The sequence below is a fragment of the Trachypithecus francoisi genome, unplaced genomic scaffold (genome assembly GCF_009764315.1).
Source record: "Trachypithecus francoisi isolate TF-2019V2 unplaced genomic scaffold, Tfra_2.0 Lachesis_group17, whole genome shotgun sequence".
Taxonomy (NCBI): Eukaryota; Metazoa; Chordata; class Mammalia; order Primates; family Cercopithecidae; genus Trachypithecus; species Trachypithecus francoisi.
The window spans coordinates 13,733,778-13,759,332 of NW_022681462.1; the positions used below are offsets into that span (position 1 = coordinate 13,733,778).

General features: G+C 38.5%; 1 protein-coding gene across 6 annotated transcripts in view; it reads right to left on the reverse strand.

Annotated features, from left to right (window-relative positions):
* Positions 1 to 25,555, reverse strand: part of WDPCP (WD repeat containing planar cell polarity effector) — a 493,313-nt gene that overhangs the window by 334,807 nt on the left and 132,951 nt on the right. For all 6 annotated transcript variants that reach the window (XR_004443968.1, XM_033239210.1, XM_033239211.1 and 3 more), the window contains exons 7-8: positions 3,029 to 3,143; positions 684 to 817 (exon numbers count right to left, since the gene is read on the reverse strand). Coding sequence is in view for 5 of the 6 variants with exons in the window: in XM_033239210.1 (XP_033095101.1) it covers positions 684 to 817; positions 3,029 to 3,143 (249 nt within the window). In the remaining variant the exon portion in view is untranslated. The remainder of the gene's footprint in view (positions 1 to 683; positions 818 to 3,028; positions 3,144 to 25,555) is intronic.

A 25,555-nucleotide genomic window follows, 5' to 3' on the forward strand; every position in this document is an offset into this window, starting at 1 on the left:
CTGGAAAATGTATTAGATACTCATCCTAGCAGAGAATATGCCTTCCCGGCAGTTAAAATGTAATGTGGCAAAACTTAAACACATCACTTAAAATAAGAATTCTGCCTTAACAGATGTAAAGCCCCTGATACAGGAAGGAAACAAATTACCTGGAGTTAGTGAAGGGAGAGATACTAACACATGAAGGAGATTTCTTTTTGCATTTGTCCAGTTATAGTTGGAAGGGGAGGGTTCTTCCCCCTCCTTATTTATTACACTTTTCTATTAACCTTTGAAAGTGCCTTCTTCTTTCTTTCTTTTCTTGTGAAGTGGAAACCGGAGCAGCTATCCTACCCTAGAAAGATGATATGGGGTCTTAGGGGAAAATGAGAATGGTATATATACTACCACTAGCACGAAAACCATTTTCAAAGTGTAACTTGCCTCTATTATCTGTCTTTGACGTCTATAAATACTATATAAATTGCTCCAAACATGCCATTGTTAGACATCCCCCCATAGTGAGAGTATAAAAGAAAACTTAGAATGGCCACTGTTTGCAGTTAATTAAGCTTAATCCTGTAATATTTCCAGTGTTTCTGAAATCCAGAATGTTTAAGAATAATGAGCAGCATACCAACTTATGAGATACTTTCATATACCTTAATAATTAATAATATGACTACATAAATCAAAATATCTACCTTATAATCCAAGGCTGAGAGTTTTTCCAGTCTTTTGTTTACATCAGAAGAATCCATCTTCTTGGTAAACTGAATAAAACATAGCTTGTTTTGTGCCAAAAATGATAAGATGATAAAACTGTCTGTGAGGAGAGCTAAAAACCATAATTAGATAATACCAAGTTAGAATAAAATAATGGATAGATTTTTTCCACTGAAATGTTACAAAAAGCTATTTTCAAACATACATATTAATTGAAATCACTAAAGTCTCCTGATTATAGCATTTTATAAAAATATTAAAGATATTAGGAATAAACAATAATTATCAATCTAATCATGTATGATTTTTTTTCCTATGACTATTTCAATATACACTGATGTTTGGGGACCACCACCGGATGAGATGTATTTAGAACCAGGGCTATAAAGGTATTTTTAAAAAACTATTTCACACCTGAATGTAGAGATGAAAACATTCCATTTTATTCGTGCTAAGACTTTAATCCTATGTTTATATGATAGAAACCATCTGAGGATAAAGTGGATTTATTAGGGGATACTGATCAGTGTTCTCAACCAGTCTCTTTAAAAAATTTTCATCAATGAATCTTCTTTTAGGGGTATACAAGCTGGATGAAATAAAGCACATTATACCCAATATGTACATTACATAAATTAATATTTAATAATGAAAATTAGCAATTTCTACAGCTTTGTCATTAAGCACACAAGTAGGTAAATAACTAACATTTGTGGATTATATAAAGGGCTATTGATGTTACATAAAATTATTGATAAAAACATGTTACAGGAATTTGAGAAATGCTTTGCATTGTTCCTAGCATAAAGAAATTATTAAATGTTTTATACATTTTCCTTTACTTTCACACCCCTGACCATGCAAACAGTGACCAACAGTGGATCTACACAATTACAAGAGAATCTGGAGAACTGCCAACAAATCACATTGTTACCATGTTCCCATGAGAGTGTATTATTTTGGGTACAAATAAAAGAAATATGTGAAAAGGGATAACTCAGAGACACAAATTATGCTGAAAAGTCTCCTTTTATTTCTCATTGAGGAGCATCAATATAACAAAATCATCACAGCCAGCATTTTATTTGCAGTACCAACGAAGGGGTCAATAATTAGACATATGAAAATGGAACCTCTTCTACAGGGAAGCTTCCTCAGCACCTTACTCCTGTAAGGAAGGGGAAATGGCATGCTTACAATCCTACCCCCAGCTTATTACTATCAGTAATGTTGCTAATTATGGCCATCCTGCAGAGTTCTTTTCCTCAAGATGACATGATTGTGTCTGATTTATTCAGAGGTAGCTAGTGAGAGAACACAGCAGACGGACGATTTCTTTATTCTCACCTCTGTCCTTTCCACTAGGACATACTTCCTTTGATTACTAAATTTAAGATACTGACCATTTTCAATCTATTATGATAATACAATGTTTCTCAACCTTTTTACCTTGGAAAAAAAGAATATAATTTTTAAAAATTCAGGAGTCAGCACAGTATAGTGAAAAGAAAATGGGCTTCGCAGCCAGAACCTGTATTCAAATCTCATCTCAGTCACTTTCTAGTTATATGACTCTGGACATGTTCCTTAGTAGCTCAGCTTCAGTTTCCTTATGTGTAAAAATGGAAACAACTATACCTTATACAATTGTTTTCTTGTATTAAATAGGTAGGTTAGGAACCCAGCATACAGAGCCTTTTGGCTCAGTAAATATCAGTATCCTTCCTATTCAATAACTGGCTTAATATCTTTTTCTTATGTGCTTTGTACCAATTACAGACTGATTGTGATGTCACTTAATAGGACCTGATTATCCAGTATATTAGGCATTGATCTTTACTATTTAGAAAATATAGCCCAAAATCTCTCAAAAGTTAGTGTTCATAAGATTTTAGTAACAAAGAATCTTCCTATGAGAGCCAAAGCATCAACTGCTTACTGGTGGCTGTGTTGGTATATTTGTGTTATTTATTCAAAATTCATTTGGAAATGAAATATATATTTGAAGTACCAGTTCTAGAGAACTAACTTTGAAAGAATGAAAACAAAACCCTATTCTGAAAACAATCCTCACTCCTTTTAAGGAAAAAGTAAAAAACAACTCAGAACATAAGCTTAACACTTGACAAGAAGAAAAAAAACTTGGATATTAAATATTAGTCAAAACTTGTATTGGTCCCAGGGGGTGTAAGTATGCTATTACAAGCAATTACTTATTTTGTTTGCAAGTCCCCGGTGGTAATAATTAGTCTACCTGTTGACACACTATTTCTCCTGCCCCACTGTTAATGTAGGCAATTGATTTGCACATGGGGGTAATTACCATCACTGATGGTGTCTGAGATGAGCTTCCCCACCAGGCTTCTGTCAATCACCACTTTCTCCAGCTGCAGCCCAGAAAGGCTTAGAGACACCAGCACACCTGAACCAAAGAGGAGCTAAAACCAGGTAAGCGGGGGAGATGGGAAGGAAGACATGCTGTGATTTAGAATCTTTAAAAAACCTCTCTCCAAATGTACAACTTATACAGATATTTTACACATGCATCTACACTATGAAATTATAAAGAATTTTCTTCACTGAAAAACAATTATTGACATTGTGGTAAAAAGAGAAAGGTGGCTAAAAGATGCAACACAATAAGTGCACTGATTAAAGCTACATGAAGAAACCTAATTTAGTCCATGTTTATTAGAAATCTAATCTGCTAAATACTTAGAAAGCACATAAGCTGAAATAACTGCTTTGTTTTGGATTCAGAAAATGTAATGTATTCTATTGAGATATTTTGAAAAATTACTATTATAAAACATTTCTTGAGGTTTGAATAGTCACTGCTACACATTAAATATAGAAGATATGCCACTATTACAATATAAACAGCTAATGTTATGCATTTATTTGGAAGTTAAACACTACTTCTAAAAATAAAGATCTTGTCAGTCTAAAATATTAAAATACATGTAAATCAAAGCAATTAAGTAAAATGTTAAATTTTTAAAATCATAAACAAATACATATCAGAAACAATTTCACAAGGAGAGATAAAGGAATATAGTAGAGCATCCAGGCTTTATCAATATCAGTGTTCACAAAACCACACAACAAAAGATGACTGGATATCACCATTATAATTTTATACTGCTCCTTTCCATTTGTGGCAGCATAATTCATTCATCTCCAAATGTTTAAAACTTCTGAAAGGACTATGCATATGCGTATGCTTGTTATCTATGAGATTATGAAATATCAACATTGGAAGAAATTGTTTCACCTTCAAGGCAACAGACTCAAAGCTGATGAATCATGGAATAACATATGGTATAAGAAGAAAAAAACCAATTGTCAGTAAACTAATCACAAACATGCTAGCCAAATTCAAAGACAACTTTGATTTTAAACAAAACAGGGGAATCCCCCACCCACCTAGGCATCATGTCCCAGCTAGAGAGGATGATTCTGTGTTGAGACATATTTGGACATGTGTGAAAGATAAGCAGCATGAGGGACCAGGGTAATATAAAGACAGACCACCATTCCTCACTGCCTAACAGATTCCAGGCACATGATTCAGAAAAGAAACTGAAGAATCACTTTGCATTTCTGTTAGAACTCTTGTCCTAGTCACCAGAAAGCTAACCTTTATTTGACTTAACAGATTATTCCATTTTGCATTAATACCTCTACAGGGGCAGAAAGTGAGGGGAAGGGACTTAATCATCTTTGTGGGTCTTGGAGACTACTAAGAGAAGGCACATTTGTTTTAAGAAATTTACAATGCTTCACAAATTAATATCTACTGAATTACACCCAGCCCTACCACATACCTTAATGGCAAATAGTGATATTTCCCTTTTGAAGAATCCCCCCATAACAACACAACATGTGGTCTTAACTCCCCAAATTCATTCTCAGACAGGCAATTTTAGGCACATCTTTCATATCTACTTCTCCCCTTCCACCTTTATTCAAAACATCTCTAAAATCTATCCTTTTCTATTTATTTTTATCTACTAAAGCTTTACACCTATACTCTTAAGCACTTCTTTTCCTAATTACTCATTGACTACCAGCTCCTTATGTATGTTGGCTTGGCCACATTTATCTTTGTAGTGTCAGAAATACAGCAGGTACTCAACAAATGTTTGGAGAAAGAATCACAACTAACTCAATGGAACATCAGATAATTCAGAGTTACAAAAAAAAAAAATCTTGGTCTAATTTTCCATTTCCATATGACATGGATGTTCCTTCTGCAGCATCCCTTCAAGCATCTAGCCCATGCTTGAATATTGCCAGTGATCAGGAGCTCACTACTTCACAGGAAAACTGTTCTACCATGGGTCAGTTGTAATCAACTAAAAGAACCTTCATTCATTTTTTTAATTCAGCAAAAACTGAATATTCATTATATGGCAAGCATTAAATTAAATTTAAGGGCTCAAAAAGAAATCAAATATAATTCTTAAAGTAGGTTAAATAAAGTAGGTTAACAGAAAAAGATCGAGATCAAAGCAAATAACTAATAAAGTGCCAGTTTACCAGACCTATGATAGAGATATATAGTGGGTAGACTCAGAGAACTGAAAAGGAGGTGGTGACTCTTGAGATTGAGGGTAAGGATACAACTGACTCCCTACAACTTTGACAGTCACCCCAATTATTTTCAGTAGCACCCACCTCAAATATTCAAGGATAGTAATACAGTGGTTAAGAACACAGACTCTGAAATCAGAATAAAGCCAGTATTGGCTACTTGTTACTAGCTGTGTGACATTGACAGTGTAATTTAACCTCTCTGTCCTTTTATTTCCTCATCTGAAAATAAACATGATAGTATCTACTTCATAGGATGAAGATTAAATAGCTTTTTACAAAAAAAATTTAGAATAATGCCTAGCACATAGTATTTGCAATTATTATTATTATTCAACCATTAATTGTAGGATGCTGTCTATAGTCTCCAAATCACTGCTCCTGCCTCCAGGCATAGAGTAGTTATCTAACCAACGTATGCATGCTCTTGGCTCCATGACACTCACCCCTTTGAATCCCATATCAAATAACAAATATCCTCACCACATTGTTAACCAACTCTGTCTTTTTTTTTTTTTTTTTTTTGAGACGGAGTCTCGCTCTGCTGCCCAGGCTGGAGTGCAGTGGCTGGATCTCAGCTCACTGCAAGCTCCGCCTCCTGGGTTTACACCATTCTCCTGCCTCAGCCTCCCGAGTAGCTGGGACTACAGGTGCCCGCCACCTCACCCGGCTAGTTTTTTGTATTTTTTAGTAGAGACGGGGTTTCACCATGTTAGCCAGGATGGTCTCGATCTCCTGACCTCGTGATCCGCCCGTCTCGGCCTCCCAAAGTGCTGGGATTACAGGTTTGAGCCACCGCGCCTGGCCTACTAACTCTGTCCTTTTAAAGACATTTTGTCTTTTTAAAAACCTTGTAACTCAGGTTGGACTGAATGTTAGACGTGTGACACTCAGGTGAGTTATAACTAGTAAAAAATGCAATCTTTTATTGCCTTTTCCATTTGTTATGATTTCACAAAGATATTCTCTCCAAAATATTTGCAAGTTCCTTCAGAACTCTGGAAATTTTTCCAAGTGTCTAATTTCTTTTATCTTGTTTTCTGTTCTCACCACTGCTGTCATGAAATAACTCTCATATCCTAACAAAAACTGCTTTTTCTATGTATGAGCATTTGTTATAAAATTCTTTTAAAAACCCACTTTTATGGGATGAAGAAGGAAAGTACAGCCTGTGAGATGAAGTAAATGAGGGACCTGATGCCAGAAAAGATTCAGAGGAGTGAATGTCATGGAGCCAAAAGCATGCATACATTGGTTAGATAACTGATCTATGCATGGAGGCAGGAGCAGTGATTTGGAGACTATGGATCCACTGTTGAGGTTGGACATTCCTTCACAATCCTTCTCAAAGAATAAGTGCAGCCACTTTTTCATAAATTCACTCATTTACCACTATATATATATATAGTATATCATATGAGTCAGGCACTATTCCAAGTGCTGAGAATATAGCAGTGAACAAAGCAGACAATGCCCTTGCCCTGCCTGGCCTCATGGAGACTGCATTCAAGTGTGGACACAGATAATAAAACAAATAGTTTTAATATAATGTACAACAGCAATAAAAACTATAGAGCAAATTTAGGAGGGTGCTACTTGAAGCAAGATGACTAATAAAGAAATAAGCCTCTCTGAGGAAATAACATTTGAATACAGACCCAAATGAAGTAAAAGAACAAGCCACATAAATATCTGGAGAAAAGGAGTTCGAGGCAGACAGAAGAGCAAATGCAGAAACTCTGAGGTGGGAATGTTCCTAGGCTGATTGAAGAAAGCTAGGCCAGTGTGGCTGGAGGGGAGTGAGTGAAAGGGATATTCATAGAGGATGAAGAGAGAGAGGCAGTCAAGAGCCAGGTTAGGTTAGACCTTGTTGATGGGAAGTCACTGAGTTTTAAGCAGCACAGAACTATAATATAATTTATGTTTTAAAGCGGGGGGTCAGGGCAAGTGAAGCAAGGAGACCATTATGAGCTTATTGCAGTGGTCAAGGTGAGAGAAGATGATGGCTTGGAACTAGAATGGTAATGCTGAAGGAAATGGTAAGTGGGCAGACTTGAGATATATTTTAAAAAGTATCTATTAGCACTTGCTGAAAAATTGAATGTGGCATATGAGAGAAAGACTCAAAGGTTTTTGACCTGAGCAACAGTTTACTGTGATTGGGAATGCTACAGGAAAAGCAAATGCAGATTATGGAGAATAAAGAGTTTGATTTTGACACGTTAAGTTTAAAGTATTTATGGACATACCAGTGGAGAGATCTAGTACATAATCAGAAATGAGTCTGAACTTCATGGGGGACTACAGATGTATATTTGGGAGTCATCAACAATACAAAGGTAGTATTTAAAGCCATGGTACTGGACATGCTCTCCTTTAAAAAATGAGTGGAAAGACAGAAAGAGATCTAAGGTCTGAGCTCTGGGACATTCTAACCCAAAAGATCAGTTTAGCCCTCTATTGAACCAAGTTTGGATACTTGAAAGATCAAGTATGTCCACCATTTCATATCTCCAAATGCCCTATGGACTAGAGGCATCCCTGACACCAGATTTTGGAATAAGAAGGTATAAATCAATTAATCAGCTAATTAATGCATTTTTATAAAACAGCCTATGGGGAAGCATAGAGTTGCCAAGTACTGGTGCCAAAGATACTGCTGGATATTGTAAAGGAGATAACTAGAGTTAGAAAAATATAGTCAAGGAAAGAATATTCCAGCCCAGACAGGAAAGTGCTGTTCTTACCTCTGCCTGTTTCCCCAAAGTGGTTAGTCCTTAAGACCTCCAAAATGGAAAGGGTCTATGTAAGATTTGGTAGTACAAAAAGGAAAAAGAGCACCAAGACAGTGTCCTATTCCATTGCAAGGGGTTGGAGGGAGGATTCTGGTAGCTCAGAAAATAAAAAAGAGCAGGCAGTAGTAACGGGAGGCATCTGTGAAGCAGATCTGAACTGAAAAGGCCCGCAGGATGAAGCAATGAGAAGGCCAGTGGCATCTCCCAACATTGTCCCAATTTGAATGTTGTTTAAATGTTGTGCAGGAGATAACTGAGGCAAACAGAAACCGAAACTCTTCTTTTTCTCTAACACCCCTCCCGACAAAAAGTACCTTCCTTATTATTCCTGCTCCGACCATGTCTCTTTATGTTGCCTTTCTCATTTTCTCCTTTTCATTTTCTTCAATAAGCTCATACTGGAAAGGTAAGCTTTCTCTTTAAGAAACTCAGAAATGATTTCCACAATCTCCAGATGGCTCTTCAAATTGGCTTCTCTTAACCCTAAAGTCTACAGTACTTAGATTGAGGATTAAATTGGAAGTGAAATGGTACTTTGAGGAGAATGAGAAAATTGTATCAGATGACATCCTTAATTGAAACAAAACATAAATAACATCTGAGTTTTGCTCATTCAGTAGATTAAAAAAAGAAAAACATGTGAGTGCCTCCTACATGTCAGGAGACTAAAGTGAATATAGTTAAGGATAAAAAAATTAGTTGATTTACTACAGAGAATTGACTTAAGGAGGAAAAACAAAAGAACAAGAAATAAACAGGTATTTTCCTGGATAGAGAAGTGAGGTTCCTCACTGGGGTCTCCCAGCGAGATTTCCCAAAAATTTGTATGGTGTTATTCAATATATGGAATACATACATACCTAGAAATCTGCCTGCAAAGTCTATTTCAATTTAATAAATCTAATTTTCTCACTTATTCTTATTACAAAACAAATGATGCCATATTTTAATCCCTAATGTAACTTTAAAATCCTGCTAACTATATTTGCATAAAAGAAAAGTGATCATTCCTAGAAAGTATTTATAACCATGGTCAAATTTGGTAGAACAAAAAGGAAAAAGAGCAACAAGATAGTGTCCTTTCCATTGCAAGGGGTTGGAGGGAGGCTTCTGGTAGCTCAGAAAATAAAGAGCAGGCAAGGTGGTAAAGGGAGGCATATCAAAATAAAACAAGGTCTGAAAGTAGATTTTGTATTTGTCAGTAGTTTTAAAGATCTAAAGAGTTAAAAGCAGTGGTGAGAAGTAAAGAGAAAGGCAAATCAGATAACACTTTTTTTATAGTATTTTATAATTTATAGAAGACTTTTACATACACCATAATGCATGTAAAATGCCAGTATAACTGATACAAAATAAGTATGCAAGTTTTAAAAACAATAGTAATATGGTTAATCTCATCCTCATACTAATTCCCAATCAGAAAGGTAAGGCAATAAATCAAAGGTCTCATAATTAGTGGGAAAGTAGAGACCAAGACCGGTCGATTAATGACAAATCCTATATGCTCCTTCACCACTGTTGAGGAACTAATATCCTTAACTCTCACTTCTCAGTTGACTTCCATGCAATATCCCATCTGGTTTTCCTCTCTCCAGCTCTTTTCTTCATTCAAACCAGTCTCTCTCTAAACCAGGGGTCCCCAACGCCCAGGCCACTGACCAGTACCCATTTGTGGCCTGTTAGGAACCGGGCCACACAGCAGGAAGTAAGTCGTGGGTGGGCAAGCATTACCGCCTGAGCTCCACCTCCTGTTAGATCAGCTGCAGCACTACATTCTCATAGGAGGCAAACCCTCCTGGGAACTGTGCATGTGAGGGATTTAGGTTGTGTGCTCCTTATGAGAATCTAATGCCTGATGATCTGAGATCTGTGAAAAAAATTGTCTTCCATGAAACCACTCCCTGGTGCCACCAGAGGACCACTGTTCTAAACTGCTGCTCCCCAGTTCTCAACTGGGGATGATTTTGGCCACCAGGAGAGATGACATCTAGCAACATGTATGGAGACACTGTACTTGTCACCACCTTTATATATTAGCCATCTTCACAGAGCCTCTCTTTAAAAGAGTGCTTGTAAATGAGTTGCTGTGGAAACAAAGATGTTTTCCATGTCTTCATTAGGCAGATTTGGAAACTTCTCAAATTTCAATCAACCCTCTTCTCACATAAAGAAAGGGTAATGTGATAAGCTACCCTCTCTCATGTATTATAGCCTGGTCAGCTATCTCAAATGGAGTGGTGGGCAATGCACAGTTCAGGTCAGGAGTCCACAGGAAACCCACCCTGTGAGTCTCTAACCATGTTCAGGGCTATCAGTTTGATGACTAATGCTACTTTTCAAGACTGAAAGTGCCCCACAGCAAGTAATCGAGCTACCTTAGCTTGAAAGAAATATCTTGTTAGAACACCTCCTTGCCGTTGTTCTCATTCTCTTCTTACCAATCAGCCTTCTTATCTATACTTCAGTCTCTTGAATAACTCATCCATGAGGTAATGCCCCAAGGAAATGAGCAATGTCTATGATGCCAAATATATCTCACATAGTAAGGCATTCCACGTGATAAATCACTCACTTCTGAATTTGGCTATTGTTAATGTTGTTAGTACAAGAAAAGAAATGGAGATAACATAAAAGATAGATAAGTTTAATTAATCAGAAATTTTTTTCCCAACAGCATGATACCTTCTTGAAGGTAGGGGGAGGCATTTTTAAAAGTTACAGACCTACACAAGTAGCACCATTCCGTTTTACCAGGAAAAAAACAAGAGTAGTATGGGTATACATATACACATAAAGAAACTGTAGGGGAGGTTCCAAGATGGCCAAATAGGAACACCTGGAGTCTGCCACGCCCAGTGTGAGCAACGCAGAAGACAGGTGATTTCTGCATTTCAAACTGAGGTATCAGGTTCACCTCACTGGGACTTGTCAGACAGTGGGTGCAGCTCATACAGCAGGGAGGGGCATCGCCAAATCCAGGAAGTGCAAGGGGTCAGGGAATTCCCTTTCCTAGCAAAGGGAAGCCTTGACAGACAATACCTGGAAAATCGGGACGCTCCCACCGTAATACTGCGCTTTTCCAACGACTTTAGCAAATGGCACACCAGGAGATTATATCCTGGGGGTGGCTCGGAGGCTCCCACGCCCATGGAGCCTCCCTCACTGCAAGCACAGCAGTCTGAGATGGAACTGCAAGGCGGCAGCGAGGCTGGGGGAGGGAAATCCATCATTGCTGAGGCTTGAGTAGGTAAAAAAAAAAAAAAAAAAAGCGGCCAGGAAGCTCAAACTGGGTGGAGCCCACCACAGCTCAAGGAGGCCTGCCCGCCTCTGTAGACTCCACTTCTGGGGGCAGGGCATAGCTGAACAAAAGGCAGCAGAAACTTCTGCAGACTTAAACGTCCCTGTCTGACAACTTTTAAGAGAGTAGTGGTTTTCCCAGCACAGAGTTTAAGATCTGAGAACAGACAGACTGCCTCCTCAAGTGGGTCCCTGACGTCTGAGTAGCCTAACTGGGAGACACCTCCCAGTAGGGGCTGACTGGCACCTCATACAGCCGGGTGCCCCTCTGAGACAAAGCTTCCAGAGGAACGATCAGACAGCAACATCTGCCATTGTGCAATATTTGCTGTTCTGCAGCCTCTGCTGCTGATACCCAGACAAATAGGGTCTGGAGTGGACCTCCAGCAAACTCCATCAGACCTGCAGCTGAGGGTCCTGACTGTTAGAAGGAAAACTAACAAACAGAAAGGACATCCACACCAAAACCCCATCTGTACGTCACCATCGTCAAAGACCAAAGGTAGATAAAACCACAAAGATGGAGAGAAACCAGAGCAGAAAAGCTGAAAATTCTAAAACTCGGAGTTCCTCCTCTTCTCCAAAAGAACACAGCTCCTTGCCAGCAACAGAACAAAGCTGGACGGAGAATGACTTTGATGAGTTGAGAGAAGAAAGCTTCAGACAACTGCCAATAACAAACATCTCCGAGCTAGAGGATGTTTGAACCCATAGTAAAGAAGCTAAAAACCTTAAAAAAAGATTAGATGAATGGCTAACTAGAATAAACAGTCTAAAGAAGTCCATAAATGACCTGAGGGAGCTGAAAACCATGGTACGAGAACTATGTGATGCATGCACAAGCTTCACTAGCCGATTCGATCAAGTGTAAGAAAGGGGATCAGTGATTGAAGATCAAATGAATGAAATGAAGCAAGAAGTTTAGAGAAAAAAGAATAAAAAGAAATGAACAAACCCTCCAAGAAATATGGGACTATGTGAAAAGACCAAATCTATGTTGGATTGGTATACCTGAGAGTGATGGGGAGAATGAAACCCAGTTGGAAAACACTCTTCAGGATATTATCCAGGAGAACTTCCCCAACCTAGCAAGGCAGGTCAACATTCAAATTCAGGAAATACAGAGAATGCCACAAAGATACTCCTCGAGAAGAGCAACTCCAAGACACATAATTGTCAGATTCACCAAAGTTAAAATAAAGGAAAAAATGTTAAGGGCAGCCAGAGAGAAAGGCTGGGTTACCCACAAAGGGAACAGCAGATCTCCCTGCAGAAACTCTACAAGCCAGAAGAGAGTGGGCACCAATATTCAACATTCTTAAGGAAAATAATTTTCAACCCACAATTTGATATCCAGCCAAACTAAGCTTCATAAGTCAAGGAGAAATAAAATCCTTTACAGACAAACAAATGCAGAGAGACTTTGTCACCACCAGGCCTGACTTACAAGAGCTCCTGAAGGAAGCACTAAACATGCAAAGGAACAACTGGTACCAACCACTGCAAAAACATGCCAGATTGTAAAGACCATCGATGGTAGGAAGAAACTGCATCAACTACCAAGCAAAACAGCCAGCTAACATCATAATGACAGGATCAAATTCACACATTACAATATAAACCTTAAATGTAAATGGGCTAAATGCTCCAATTAAAAGACACAGACTGGCAAATTGGATAAAGAGTCAAGACCCATCAGTGTGCTGTATTCAGGAGACCCATCTCAAACACAGAGACAAACACAGGCTAAAAATAAAGAGATGGAGGAAGATCTGCCAAGCAAATGGAAAACAACAAAAAAAAGCAGAGATTGCAATCCTAGTCTCTGATAAAACAGACTTTAAACCAACAAAGATAAAAAGATACAAAGAAGGCTATTACATAATGGTAAAGGGATCAATTCAACAAGAAGAGCTAACTATGCTAAATATATATGCACCCAATACAGCAGCACTTAGACTCATAAAGCAAGTCTGTAGAGACGTACAAAGAGACTTAGACTCCCACAGAATAATAATGGGAGACTTTAACACCCCACTGTCAACGTGAGACAGATCAACAAGACAGAAAGTTAACAAGGATATCCAGGAACTGAACTAAGCTCTGCACCAAGCAGACCTAATAGACATCTACAGAACACTCCACCCAAAATCAACAAAATACACATTCTTCTCAGCACCACATCGCACTTATTCCAAAATTACCACATAGTTGGAAGTAAAGCACTCCTCAGCAAATATAAAAGAACAGAAATTATAACCAACTGTCTCTCAGACCACAGTGCAATCAAACTAGAACTCAGGATTAAGAAACTCACTCAAAACCACTCAACTACATGGAAACTGAACAACCTGCTCCTGAATGACTACTGGGCAAATAATGAAATGAAGACAGAAATAAAGATGTTCTTTGAAACCAATGAGAACAAAGATACAACATACCAGAAACTCTGGGACACATTTAAAGCAGTGTGTAGAGGGAAATTAATAGCACTAAATGCCCACAAGAGAAAGCAGGAAAGATCTAAAATCAACACCCTAACATCACAATAAAAAGAACTAGAGAAGCAAGAGCAAACACATTCAAAAGCTAGCAGAAGGCAATAAATAATTAAGATCAGAGCACAACTGAAGGAGACAGACACACAAAAAAAACCCTTAAAAAAATCAATGAATCCAGGAGATGGTTTTTTGAAAAGATCAACAAAATTGACAGACCGCTAGCAAGACTAATAAAGAAGAAAAGAGAGAAGAATCAGACACAATAAAAAATGATAAAGGGGATATCACCACCAATCCCACAGAAATACAAACTACCCTCAGAGAATACTATAAACACCTCTACGCAAATAAACTAGAAAATCTAGAAGAAATGGATAAATTCCTGGACACATACACTCTCCCAAGACTAAACCAGGAAGAAGCTGAATCCCTGAACAGACCAATAACAGGTTCTGAAATTGAGGCAATAATTAATAGCCTACCAACTAAAAGAAGTCCAGGACCAGATGTATTCAAACCGAATTCTACCAGAGGTACAAAGAGGAGCCGGTACCATTCTTTCTGAGACTATTCCAATCAATAGAAAAAGAGGGAATCCTCCCTAATTCATTTTATGAGGCCAACATCATCTTGATACCAAAGCCTGGCAGAGACACAACCAAAAAAGAGAACTTTAGACCAATATCCCTGATGAACATCGATGCAAAAATCCTCAATAAAATATTGGCAAACCGAATCTAGCAGCACATCAAAAAGCTTATCCACCACGATCAAGTTGGCTTTATCCCTGGGACGCAAGGCTGGTTCAAACGCATATGCAAATCAATAAAAACAATCCATCAATATAAACAGAACCAAAGACAAAAACCACATGATTAGCGCAATAGATGCAGAAAAGGCCTTCAATAAAATTCAACAGCCCTTCATGCTAAAAACTCTCAATAAACTAGGTACTGACGGGACGCATCTCAAAATAATAACAGCTATTTATAACAAACTCACTGCCAATATCATACTGAATGGGCAAAAACTGGAAGCATTCCCTTTGAAACCCGGCACAAGACAGGGATGCCCTCTCTTATCACACCTATTCAACATAGTGTTGGAAGTTCTCGCCAGGGCAATCAGGCAAGAGAAATAAATAAAGCGTATTCAGTTAGGAAAAGAGGAAGTCAAATTCCCTGTTTGCAGATGACCTGATTGTATATTTAGAAAATCCCATCGTCTCAGCCCCAAATCTCCTTAAGCTGATAAGCAACTTCAGCAAAGTCTCAGGATACAAAATCAATGTGCAAAAATCACAAGCATTCTTATACAACAATAACAGACAAACAGAGAGCCAAATCATGAGTGAACTCCCATTCACAATTGCTTCAAAGAGAATAAAATACCTAGGAATCCAACTTACAAGGGATGTGAAGGACCTCTTCAAGGAGAACTACAAATCACTGATCAATGAAATAAAAGAGGACACAAAAAAATGGAAGAACAGACCATGCGCATGGATAAGAAGAATCAATATTGTGAAAATGACCATACTGCCCAAGGTAATTTATAGATTCAATGCCATCCCCATCAAACTACAAATTACTTTCTTCACAGAATTGGAAGAAACTACTTTAAAGTTCATATGGAACCAAAAAAGAGCCTGCATTGGCAAGACAATCCTAAGCCAAAAGAACAAAGCTGGAAGCATCACGCTATCTGACTTCAAACTATACTACAAGGCTACAGTAATCAAAACAGCATGGTACTGGTACCAAAACAAAGATATAGACCAATGGAACAGAACAGAGCCCTCAGAAATAATACCACACATCTACAACCATCTGATCTTTGACAAACCTGACAAAAACAAGAAATGGGGAAAGGATTCCCTATTTAATAAATGAGGCTGGGAAAACTGGCTCGCCATCTGTAGAAAGCTGAAACTGGATCGCTTCCTTACAGCTTATACAAAAATTAATTCAAGATGGATTAAAGACTTAAATGTAAGACCTAAAACCATAAAAACCCTAGAAGAAAACCTAGGCAATACCATTCAGGACATAGGCATGGGCAAGGACTTCATGACTAAAACACCAAAAGCAATGGCAACAAAAGCCAAAACTGACAAATGGGCTCTAATTAAACTAAAAAGCTTCTGCACAGCAAAAAAACTACCATCAGAGTGAACAGACAACCTACAGAATGGGAGAAAATTTTTGCAATCTACTCATCTGACAAAGGGCTAATATCCAGAATCTACAAAGACCTTAAACAAATTTACAAAAAAAAATCAAACTCCCCTTCAAAAAGTGAGCAAAGGATATGCACAGACACTTCTCAAAAGAAGACATTTATGGCCGGGCGCGGTGGCTCAAGCCTGTAATCCCAGCACTTTGGGAGGCCGAGACGGGCGGATCACGAGGTCAGGAGATCGAGACCATCCTGGCTAACACGGTGAAACCCCGTCTCTACTAAAATATACAAAAAATTAGCCGGGCGAGATGGCGGACGCCTGTAGTCCCAGCTACTCGGGAGGCTGAGGCGAGAGAATGGCGTAAACCCGGGAGGCGGAGCTTGCAGTGAGCTGAGATCCGGCCACTGCACTCCAGCCTGGGCGACAGAGCGAGACTCCGTCTCAAAAAAAAAAAGAAGACATTTATGCAGCCAACAGACACTTGAAAAAATGCTCATCATCACTCGCCATCAGAGAAATGCAAATCAAAACCACATGAGATACCATCTCACACCAGTTAGAATGGTGATCATTAAAAAGTTAGGAAACAACAGGTCCTGGAGAGGATGTGGAGAAATAGGAGCACTTTTATACTGTTGGTGGGACTGTAAACTAGTTCAGCCTTTGTGGAAGACAGTGTGGTGATTCCTCAAGGATCTAGAACTAGAAATACCATTTGACCCAGCCATCCCATTACTGGGCATATACCTAAAGGATCAGAAATCATGCTGCTATAAAGACACATGCACACGTATGTTTATAGCGGCACTATTCACAATAGCAAAGACTTGGAACCAACCCAAATGTCCATCAATGATAGGCTGGATTAAGAAAATGTGGCACACATACACCATGGAATACTATGCAGCCATAAAAAAGGATGAGTTCATGTCCTTTGTAGGGACATGGATGAAGCTAGATACCATCATTCTGAGCAAACTGTCGCAAGGACAGAAAACCAAACACCACACGTTTTCACTCATAGGTAGGAAATGAACAATGAGAACACTTGGACACAGGGCGGGGAACATCACACACAGGGGTCTGTCATGGGGTGGGGGGAGTGGGGAGGGATAGCATTAGGAGATATATCTAATGTAAATGACGAGTTAACAGGTGCAGCACACCAACATGGCACATGCATACATATGTAACAAACCTGCACATTGTGCACATGTACCCTAGAACTTAAAGTATAATAATAATAATAATAATTTAAAAAAAGAAGAAATTGTAGAAACACAAGAAAATGTCAGAAAAAATAAAACCAAAGCTGTTGATAGCAGGCATCTCACAGAGATAAAATTGGTACCCAGAGGGCACAAACTTCAACTTCTTGCCTTATAAAATTTTTTTAAAATGATATTAGGGATGATTTTTTAAACCTTTTATGTGTTATTCAGTATTTTTCTATAAAAATTTTCAAAAGAAGGAAACGCTTAAAATATCTGGCCACAAATATATTTCTTATGGTTTTAAGGAGATGCTAGAAATGTGTTTCTCAAAAGCCAGAATACTGAAAATGCACTAAGAGTTGTTCCTCACTAGAAGAATCAAATAGGAACCTGAAAGGAGTCCCTTGTCTGATTGTAAGCTATTTAACTTATTAAAAATTTTTAAGACCATTTTGTTCTTATTACATTGCCTTGATTACTCATCTATGTCCAATTTCCATATTTACTAAAATGATTTTGACATTAATAATTGTAAAGTATGTTATATCCAAATTATGGATTACTGTGTATCTAGTAAAAATAGGGAGGTAGATATAGATCAATGACAGATGTGTCATATATTGTTATGTAAAGAAAGTTAGAGAAAAATATGTATACAGTGATTCCATTTTTTTAATGTGTGTACACATACACATACACAGGTGAGTGTTTGAAAAACTATATAAGCTAAATTGCTGAACACAGTTACTACTGGAGTAGGGAATGAGTTTGGGGTAGGCATATAGTTTTTATTATGTATCTATTTGTATACTATGCCATTTTATGATTACCAGAAATCATTTTATTATTTTAAATTTAAAAACATTAAAAGAAGGAATAAAGATCTCCACTAAATCTCTTTTTAGTTCATTTGGTATGAGATCGCCCTTTTTAATCTCTCACCTTTAGCTAACAAACTTCAAATTGACCAGTAAATTCTGCTGATTCTCTTTGTTCCATTTATCTCAGATCTACCACTTTTAATATATCTCCTTGTCCATTCTCTTTTACTAGGACCAAACTCAATGGTTGCCTTTTACAACTTCCAGTTCTTCTCCATAATCCACACTAATGTAGCATAAATGAAAAAAGACCATTTCTCAAAGCAGAGTCCATGAAATAATAATCTTTGAATAATGTTTCAAGAAAGTAAGCTTGGCAACTTTTCATATAATAGGCTCCTCTCAAAGACTTACAACCTTGCTTCCTGAGTTAATTTAAATATACACACACAACACACACAAACACAACCCCTTAATATGCAATGAGATATGCTTCCTAATTTATCAGCAAAGAGTATTATGGTGAGTTTAAGCACAGCAGAAATCTCTTAGGGTAAGTATTGTTAAATTGTTACCATTATGTTTTGTTTAGTTAGAAATATGAAACCCCAAAATCTTTGAGAATAAAATGATCACTGAAAGAAAATGTGGTGTATATACTCAAGGGAATACTATTCAGCCTTAAAAAATGGAAATTCTGTCATTTGTGACAACATGGATGAACCTGTGGGACATTATGCTAAGGGAAATAAGCTAGGCACAGAAAGACAAATACTGCATGTTCAATACTGCATGATCTCACTTATACGTGGAATTCAAAAAAGTCAAACCCATAGCAGTAGAGAGTATGATGGCAGTTACCATGCTAGGGGTAGGGGAAATGGGGAGATACTGGTCAAAAGTACAAAGTTTTTGTTAGACAGGAGAAATACATTTTAAAGATCTATAGTACAACATAGTGGCTAAAGTTAATGTGTCCTATATTTCAAAATTGCTATTAGATTTTAAATGTTCTCACCACAGAAAAAAATGGTATGTGAGATGACGGGTATGTTAACTAGTTTGATTTAATTATACCACTATGTATACATACAGCAAAATATCACATTGTACCCCATAAATATATGCAATTATTATTTATCAATTAAAAACTTGAATAAAAGTGAAAAAATCCATCGCAAAATATTTGCAGGGAGTTTTACAACTTCTCCTCCCAAATATTTGAAAACCTCTCTTCTGCCAGGTGCGGTGGCTCACACCTGTAATCCCAGCACTTTGAGAGGCCGAGGCGGGCGGATCACAAGGTCAGGAGATCGAGACCACGGTGAAACCTCGTCTCTACTAAAAATACAAAAAAAATTAGCCGGGCGCGGTGGCAGGCGCCTGTAGTCCCAGCTACTCAGGAGGCTGAGGCAGGAGAATGGCATGATCCCGGGAGGCGGAGCTTGCAGTGAGCCGAGATCACGCCACTGCACTCCAGCCTGGGGAACAGAGGGAGACTCCGTCACAAAAAAAAAAAACCTCTCTTCTGAAACTTTCAGTCAAGTCTGTGAGGTAGTTAGTAATTAGATGGTCACACAATAAATGTCCAGCTGGAACTGCAATAAGTGTCAAGAAGTACATAGTGAAATGCAGTTCAATATGGCTGATTAGTGACATCAGACACCACCTTTCCAGAAAGAAGGACCAAAATTATGAATAGATAATTACACCTAGGATAGAAAATCTAGGAGAGAACTAAAGTCTAACAGAGAAGTCATGGGAAACACCTGAGGTACAGAAGAAAAAGAAAGCAAGTGCCCACCTCATCCAAGATTGACTGGGAGCCCCGAGGGGCTTGGTATTGCCAGTAAAGAGTAAATCACAGAACTTCAGTCCACATCCCCACCACGGACTGCTGCAATCTAAACCACAAGAGACCTCCTCTACCCACACAAACCCCAACACTAGCATGGGTGTGATTTGGAGACCCTGAGAGGGCAATACACCAGATAGAAAACTTGTACTGGGTCATGGACCCTACCCCTGAGACCTAAGTGGCTACAGCTGGGCACCATTGCACAGCTGTCACAGGACTGCATCCTGCCCTGAAAACCACAACCCCCATGTCTCCACATCCTAAGAGCTTCCACTGACATCCCAGTGTCCACCCAGAAGGCTACAGCAGTACAGCATTTATTGGCCCCAAAGGTGCTATGGGGTCTCCAGTACTTTAGCCTATAGAGAGTAGTGATCCTCGGGGAAAAGAACGGTGCAGTGCACCAAAAAGGGAGCCTCTAGGACAAAGGAAAGCAAAGTGCATGCTTTCCAGAGCCTCAGAGCTCCCTCTCTAGGGATGTGACAAGTGAACCTGCCTCGAGCAGTAGCACAAACTCTGTGCTCCTGGGCTCGCACACGGAGACCAGGACTCCTTCTTCTTTTCCACACACCACTGCAGGCATAGCCACTGCTGCTGCCCCTGGAGGCTAGGGCAAGTGAGTTGGAGGGCTGCCTGTCTGGGGCTATGAGTGGTGACTGAGCCCCAACTAATGGCATGGCCTCCATGCCTAGGCTTACATGTGAGAAGCAGGGTTCCTCCTCCAATGCTGAGCAGCGCTGTGGTGCTGCTGCCTGTCTGGGGCTTTGGGTGGCAACCCTGCACTGCAGTCACAGTCAACAACAGTATGCACCACCCAGGACCAAAAGAGTCATCACACCACTGCTACTGGCATCACCCATACCATGTCAGCTGCCCAGGGACTCACGAACCCACTCACACACCTGGCCCACCACTGCCACTACTAACATTTCAACAAGCCACCTGAAGGTCCAGTAACTGGCCTGCCTGGTACTGCTAACACCAGTGCCACTGCACACAGCCCCAGGAACTAAGACCAGGAACACTCAGCCCACCACTGCTACCACTGAGGCCTGAAGACTGGCCCAACTGGCACCCCTTTCCTCAGGAAAACTTCACCATAGTCTCCATAAATAACCACACTCTAAACCACTGAGGAAATCACAGATACCACTGATGCTGTTTACAGATGAAGAAATTATACAGAGACTACACTACTGAACACACTCAGAATCAAAGCCAAAAGACCCCATCCAACAGAATTGATATATCTTCAGGAAAGAGTCATCCCCTACAAAAACAAATTGAAAAAACTGGAAGAAACAACTATTATACCAGATGTGCAGATATCAGTGTAAGAGCACAGGAAGTATGAAAAATCAAGGAAATATAAAACCTCCGAAGAAATACAATAATCCCCCAACACCGGATTCTGATCAAAAAGAATTCACAAGAATTTCCAGAAAAAGATTTCAAAAGTATGATACTATATGATACTAAAGAAGCTCAGTAAGATACAAGAGAATCCTGAAAAATAATACAAGGAAATAAGAAAAAGAATTCAGGATATGAATGAGAAATTTACCAGAGAGAGAAATATCATAGAAAAGAACCAAAGAGAAATTCTGAAACTGAAGAATTCCTTCTATGAAATACAAAATACAGTCAAAAGCATCAGTAATGAACTAGACCAAGCAGAAGAGACAATCTCAGAACTTGAAGACGGGACTTTTAAAACACCCCAGTCACACAAAAATAAAGAAAAACGAATAAAAAAGAATGAGCAAAGTCTCTGTGATAAATAGGATACCATAAAGCAACCAAATACAGGAGTTACTGGTATTTCTGAAGGTGTGGAGATAATGAAAAAGTTCAAAAAGTTACTTAAAAAAAAAGATGAAAACTTCCCAAGTCTAGCAAGAGATTTAGACATCCAGACACTGGCGATCCAGTGACCCCAGTCAGATACAATGCAAAAAGGCCTTAGGCAAACTTAGGCAAACTGTCTAAAGTCAATAACAAAGAGAAAATTCTAAAAACAGTAACAGAAAATCATCTAGTCGTAAAGGAGCCCCTATCAGACTAACAGCAAACTTCTCAGCAGAAACCTTACAGGCCAGGAGAGAATGAAAAAATATAGTCAAGTTGCTGAAAGAAAAATATCACCACCCAAAGATACTATTAAAATTACCCTTCATAAATGAGAAAGAAATACTTTCCCAGACAAGCAAATGCTGAGGCAATTCATCACTACAAGACCTGCCTTACAAGAAAGGCTCAAGGGAGTCCTAAACATGGAAGTGAAAGAATGATAATTCCCATCATCAAAACACATGAAAATATAAAAATCACTGGTAATACAAATACACAAATGAGAAAGGAAAGACTCAAATGGTATCACCACAGAAAATCAGCAATCCAAAAAGACAGTCAGTAAGGAAAAAAACAAAGGAACGAGTATTATACAAAGCAACCAAAAGACAATTAACAATATTCTCTTTTGTGACAATATTGATATGTGAGGAACAAAACCTCACATATCAGCAATAAACCTGAATGTAAACAGATTAGATTCTCCACTTAAAAAGATATAGACTGTTTGAATGGATTTTTTAAAACCGTGATCCAACAATATTCTGCCTATAAGAAATGCACTTTACTTATAAAGATATATATATGTCTGTGTGTGTGTCTATATATATATATCCAGAAAGTAAATGGATGGAAAAAGATATTCCACACAAATGGAAAACAAAACACACCAGGAATAGTTACACTTATATCAGATAAAACAGACTTTAATTCAAAAACTGTAAAAAAATAAAATAAAAACAAAGGTCATTATACAATGATAAAGGGATCAATCCAGCAAGAGGATATAGCAATTCTAAATATATATGCAACCAACACTAGTGCACCCAGATTCATAAAGCAAATATTGCCAGATCTAAAGAAAGAGACAGACCCCAACACAATAATAGTAGGAGGCCTCAACAGTCCACTCTCAGCATTAGCCAGATCATCTAGACAGAAAACCAACAAAGAAACACTGGACTTAAACCAGACTTTAGACCAAATGAACCTAACAGACATTTACAGAACATTTTATACAAAAACTACAGAATACACATTCTTCTCTTCCCGTACATGGAACAGTCTCCAGGATTAGACATTTTAGGTCACAAAAAAAGTCTCAACAAAATTTTAAAAATGGAAATCGTATCACATATCTTCGCAGACAGTGAAATAAAATGAGGAATCATTACCAAGAGAAACTTTAAAAAGTATACAAATACATGGAAATTAAATAACATACTCCTAAATAACCATTGGATCAATGAAGAAATTAAGATGGAAGTTGAAAAATATATCAAATGCAAATGGAGGCAAGGCGAGGTGGCTCATGCCTGTAATCTCAGCACTTTGGGAGGGCAAGGCAGGTAGATCACTTGAGGTCAGGAATTCAAGACCAGACTGACCAACACGGTAAAACCCCACCTCTACTAAAAATAAAAAAATTAGCCAGGCATGGTGGTGCATGCTTGTAATCCCAGCTACTTGGGAGGCTGAGGTGGGAGGATCACTTGAACCCGGGAGGCAGTGGTTGCAGTGAACCAAGATCGCGCCACTGCACTCCAGCCTGGGCAACAGAGTGAGTGAGATTCCATCTAAAATAAATAATAAATAAATAAATAAATGCAAATAGAAACACAATATACCCAAACCTGTGCTGTGTTTTTGGGACACAGTGAAAGCAGTGCTAAGAGGGAAATTTATAGCAATAAACACCTGCATTAAAAAAACAGAAATATTTCAAAGAAACAATCTAATGATACACCTCAAGGAACAAGAAAAGCAAGAATAAATCAAACCCCAAATTAGCAGAAAGAAGAAAATAATAAAGATCAGAGCAAAACCAAAGAAAATAGACTAAAAAAAATTATAAAGGATCAATAAAATGAAAAGTTGGTTCTTCAGGCCAGGCACGGTGGCTCACTATTGTAATCCCAGCACTTGGGGAGGCTGAGGCAGGAGGATCACTTGATGTCAGGAGTTTGAGACCAGCGTGGGCAACATGGCAAAAGCCCGTCTCTACTATAAATACAAAAACTTGCCAGGCATGGTGGCATATGCCTGTAATCCCAGCTACTAGGGAGGTTGAGGCATGAGAATCACTTAAACCTGGGAGGTGGAGGTTGCAGTGAGCCAAGGTTGCTCCACTGTATTCCAACCTGGATGACAGAGCAAGACTCTGTCTCAAAAAAAAAAGAAAAGAAAAGTTGGTTCTTCAAAAGACAAACAAAATGGAGAAACTACTAGCTAGAATAACCAAGAACAAAAGAGAACACCCAAATAAATAAAATTATAAGTGAAAAAGGAAACATTACAACTGATGCCACAGAAATATAAAAGATCATCAGGGACTAATAGGTACAATTATATGCTAACGAACTAGAAAGTATAGAGGAAATGGATAAAGTGCTGAATGCATACAACCCACCAAGACTGAATCAGGAAGAAATAGAAAACCTGAGCATACCAATAACAAGACTGAATCAATATAAAAAGTCTCCCTACAAAGAAAAGCCAAGGACCAGCTGGATTCCCTGCAGAATTCTACCACATGTATAAAGAACTAACCCTTCTCAAACTATTGAAGAGGAGTGAATTCTCCCTAACTCATTCTATGAGTCCAGCATTACCATGATACCGAAACCAGAAAAGGATACAACAAAAAAATAAAACTGCAGGCCAATATCCCTAAATAAAAATAGATGCAAAAATCATCAACAAAATACTAGCAAACCAAATCCAACAGCACATCAAATGATAATATAACATGATCAAGAAGAATGTATCCCAGGGGTGCAAGGATGGTTCAGCCTGTGCACATCAATAAACATGATACATCACATTAACAGAATGAAAGACAAAAATTATATGATCATCTCAAAAGATGCATAAAAAGCATGTAATAAAATTCAACACTCCTTCATGATAAAAACTCTCAACAAACTAGGCATAGGAAGACAATCCATCATACTGAATAAGGAAAGGTTGAAAGCTTTTACTCTAAAAACTGGAATACGGTGGCTCACGCCTGTAACCCCAGCACTTTGGGAGGCCAAGGCAGGCAGATCATGAGGTCAAGAGATGGAGACCATCCTGGCCAACATGGTGAAACCCCATCTCTACTAAAAATACAAAAATTAGCTGGGTGTGGCGGTGTGCACCTGTAGTCCCAGTTACTCAGGAAGCTGAGGCAGGAGAATCTCTTGAACGCAGGAGGCCAAAGTTGCAGTAAGCCGAGATCGCACCACCGCACTCCAGCCTGGCAACAGTGCGAGACTCCGTCTCAAAAAAAAAAAAAAAAACACAAAAAACTGTAATAAGACAAAAATGCCTATTTTCACCATTCCTAATTGACATAGTACTAGAAGTCCTAGATAGAGCAGTCAGGCAAGGGAAAAAAAAAAAAAAATCAAAGGCATTAGAATTGGAAAACAGAATTTCAAACTGTCCCTCTTTGCAGATGACATAATTTTATATCTAGAAAAACCAAAACACTCCACCAGAAAACTCTTAGAACTGATAAGCAAATTCAGT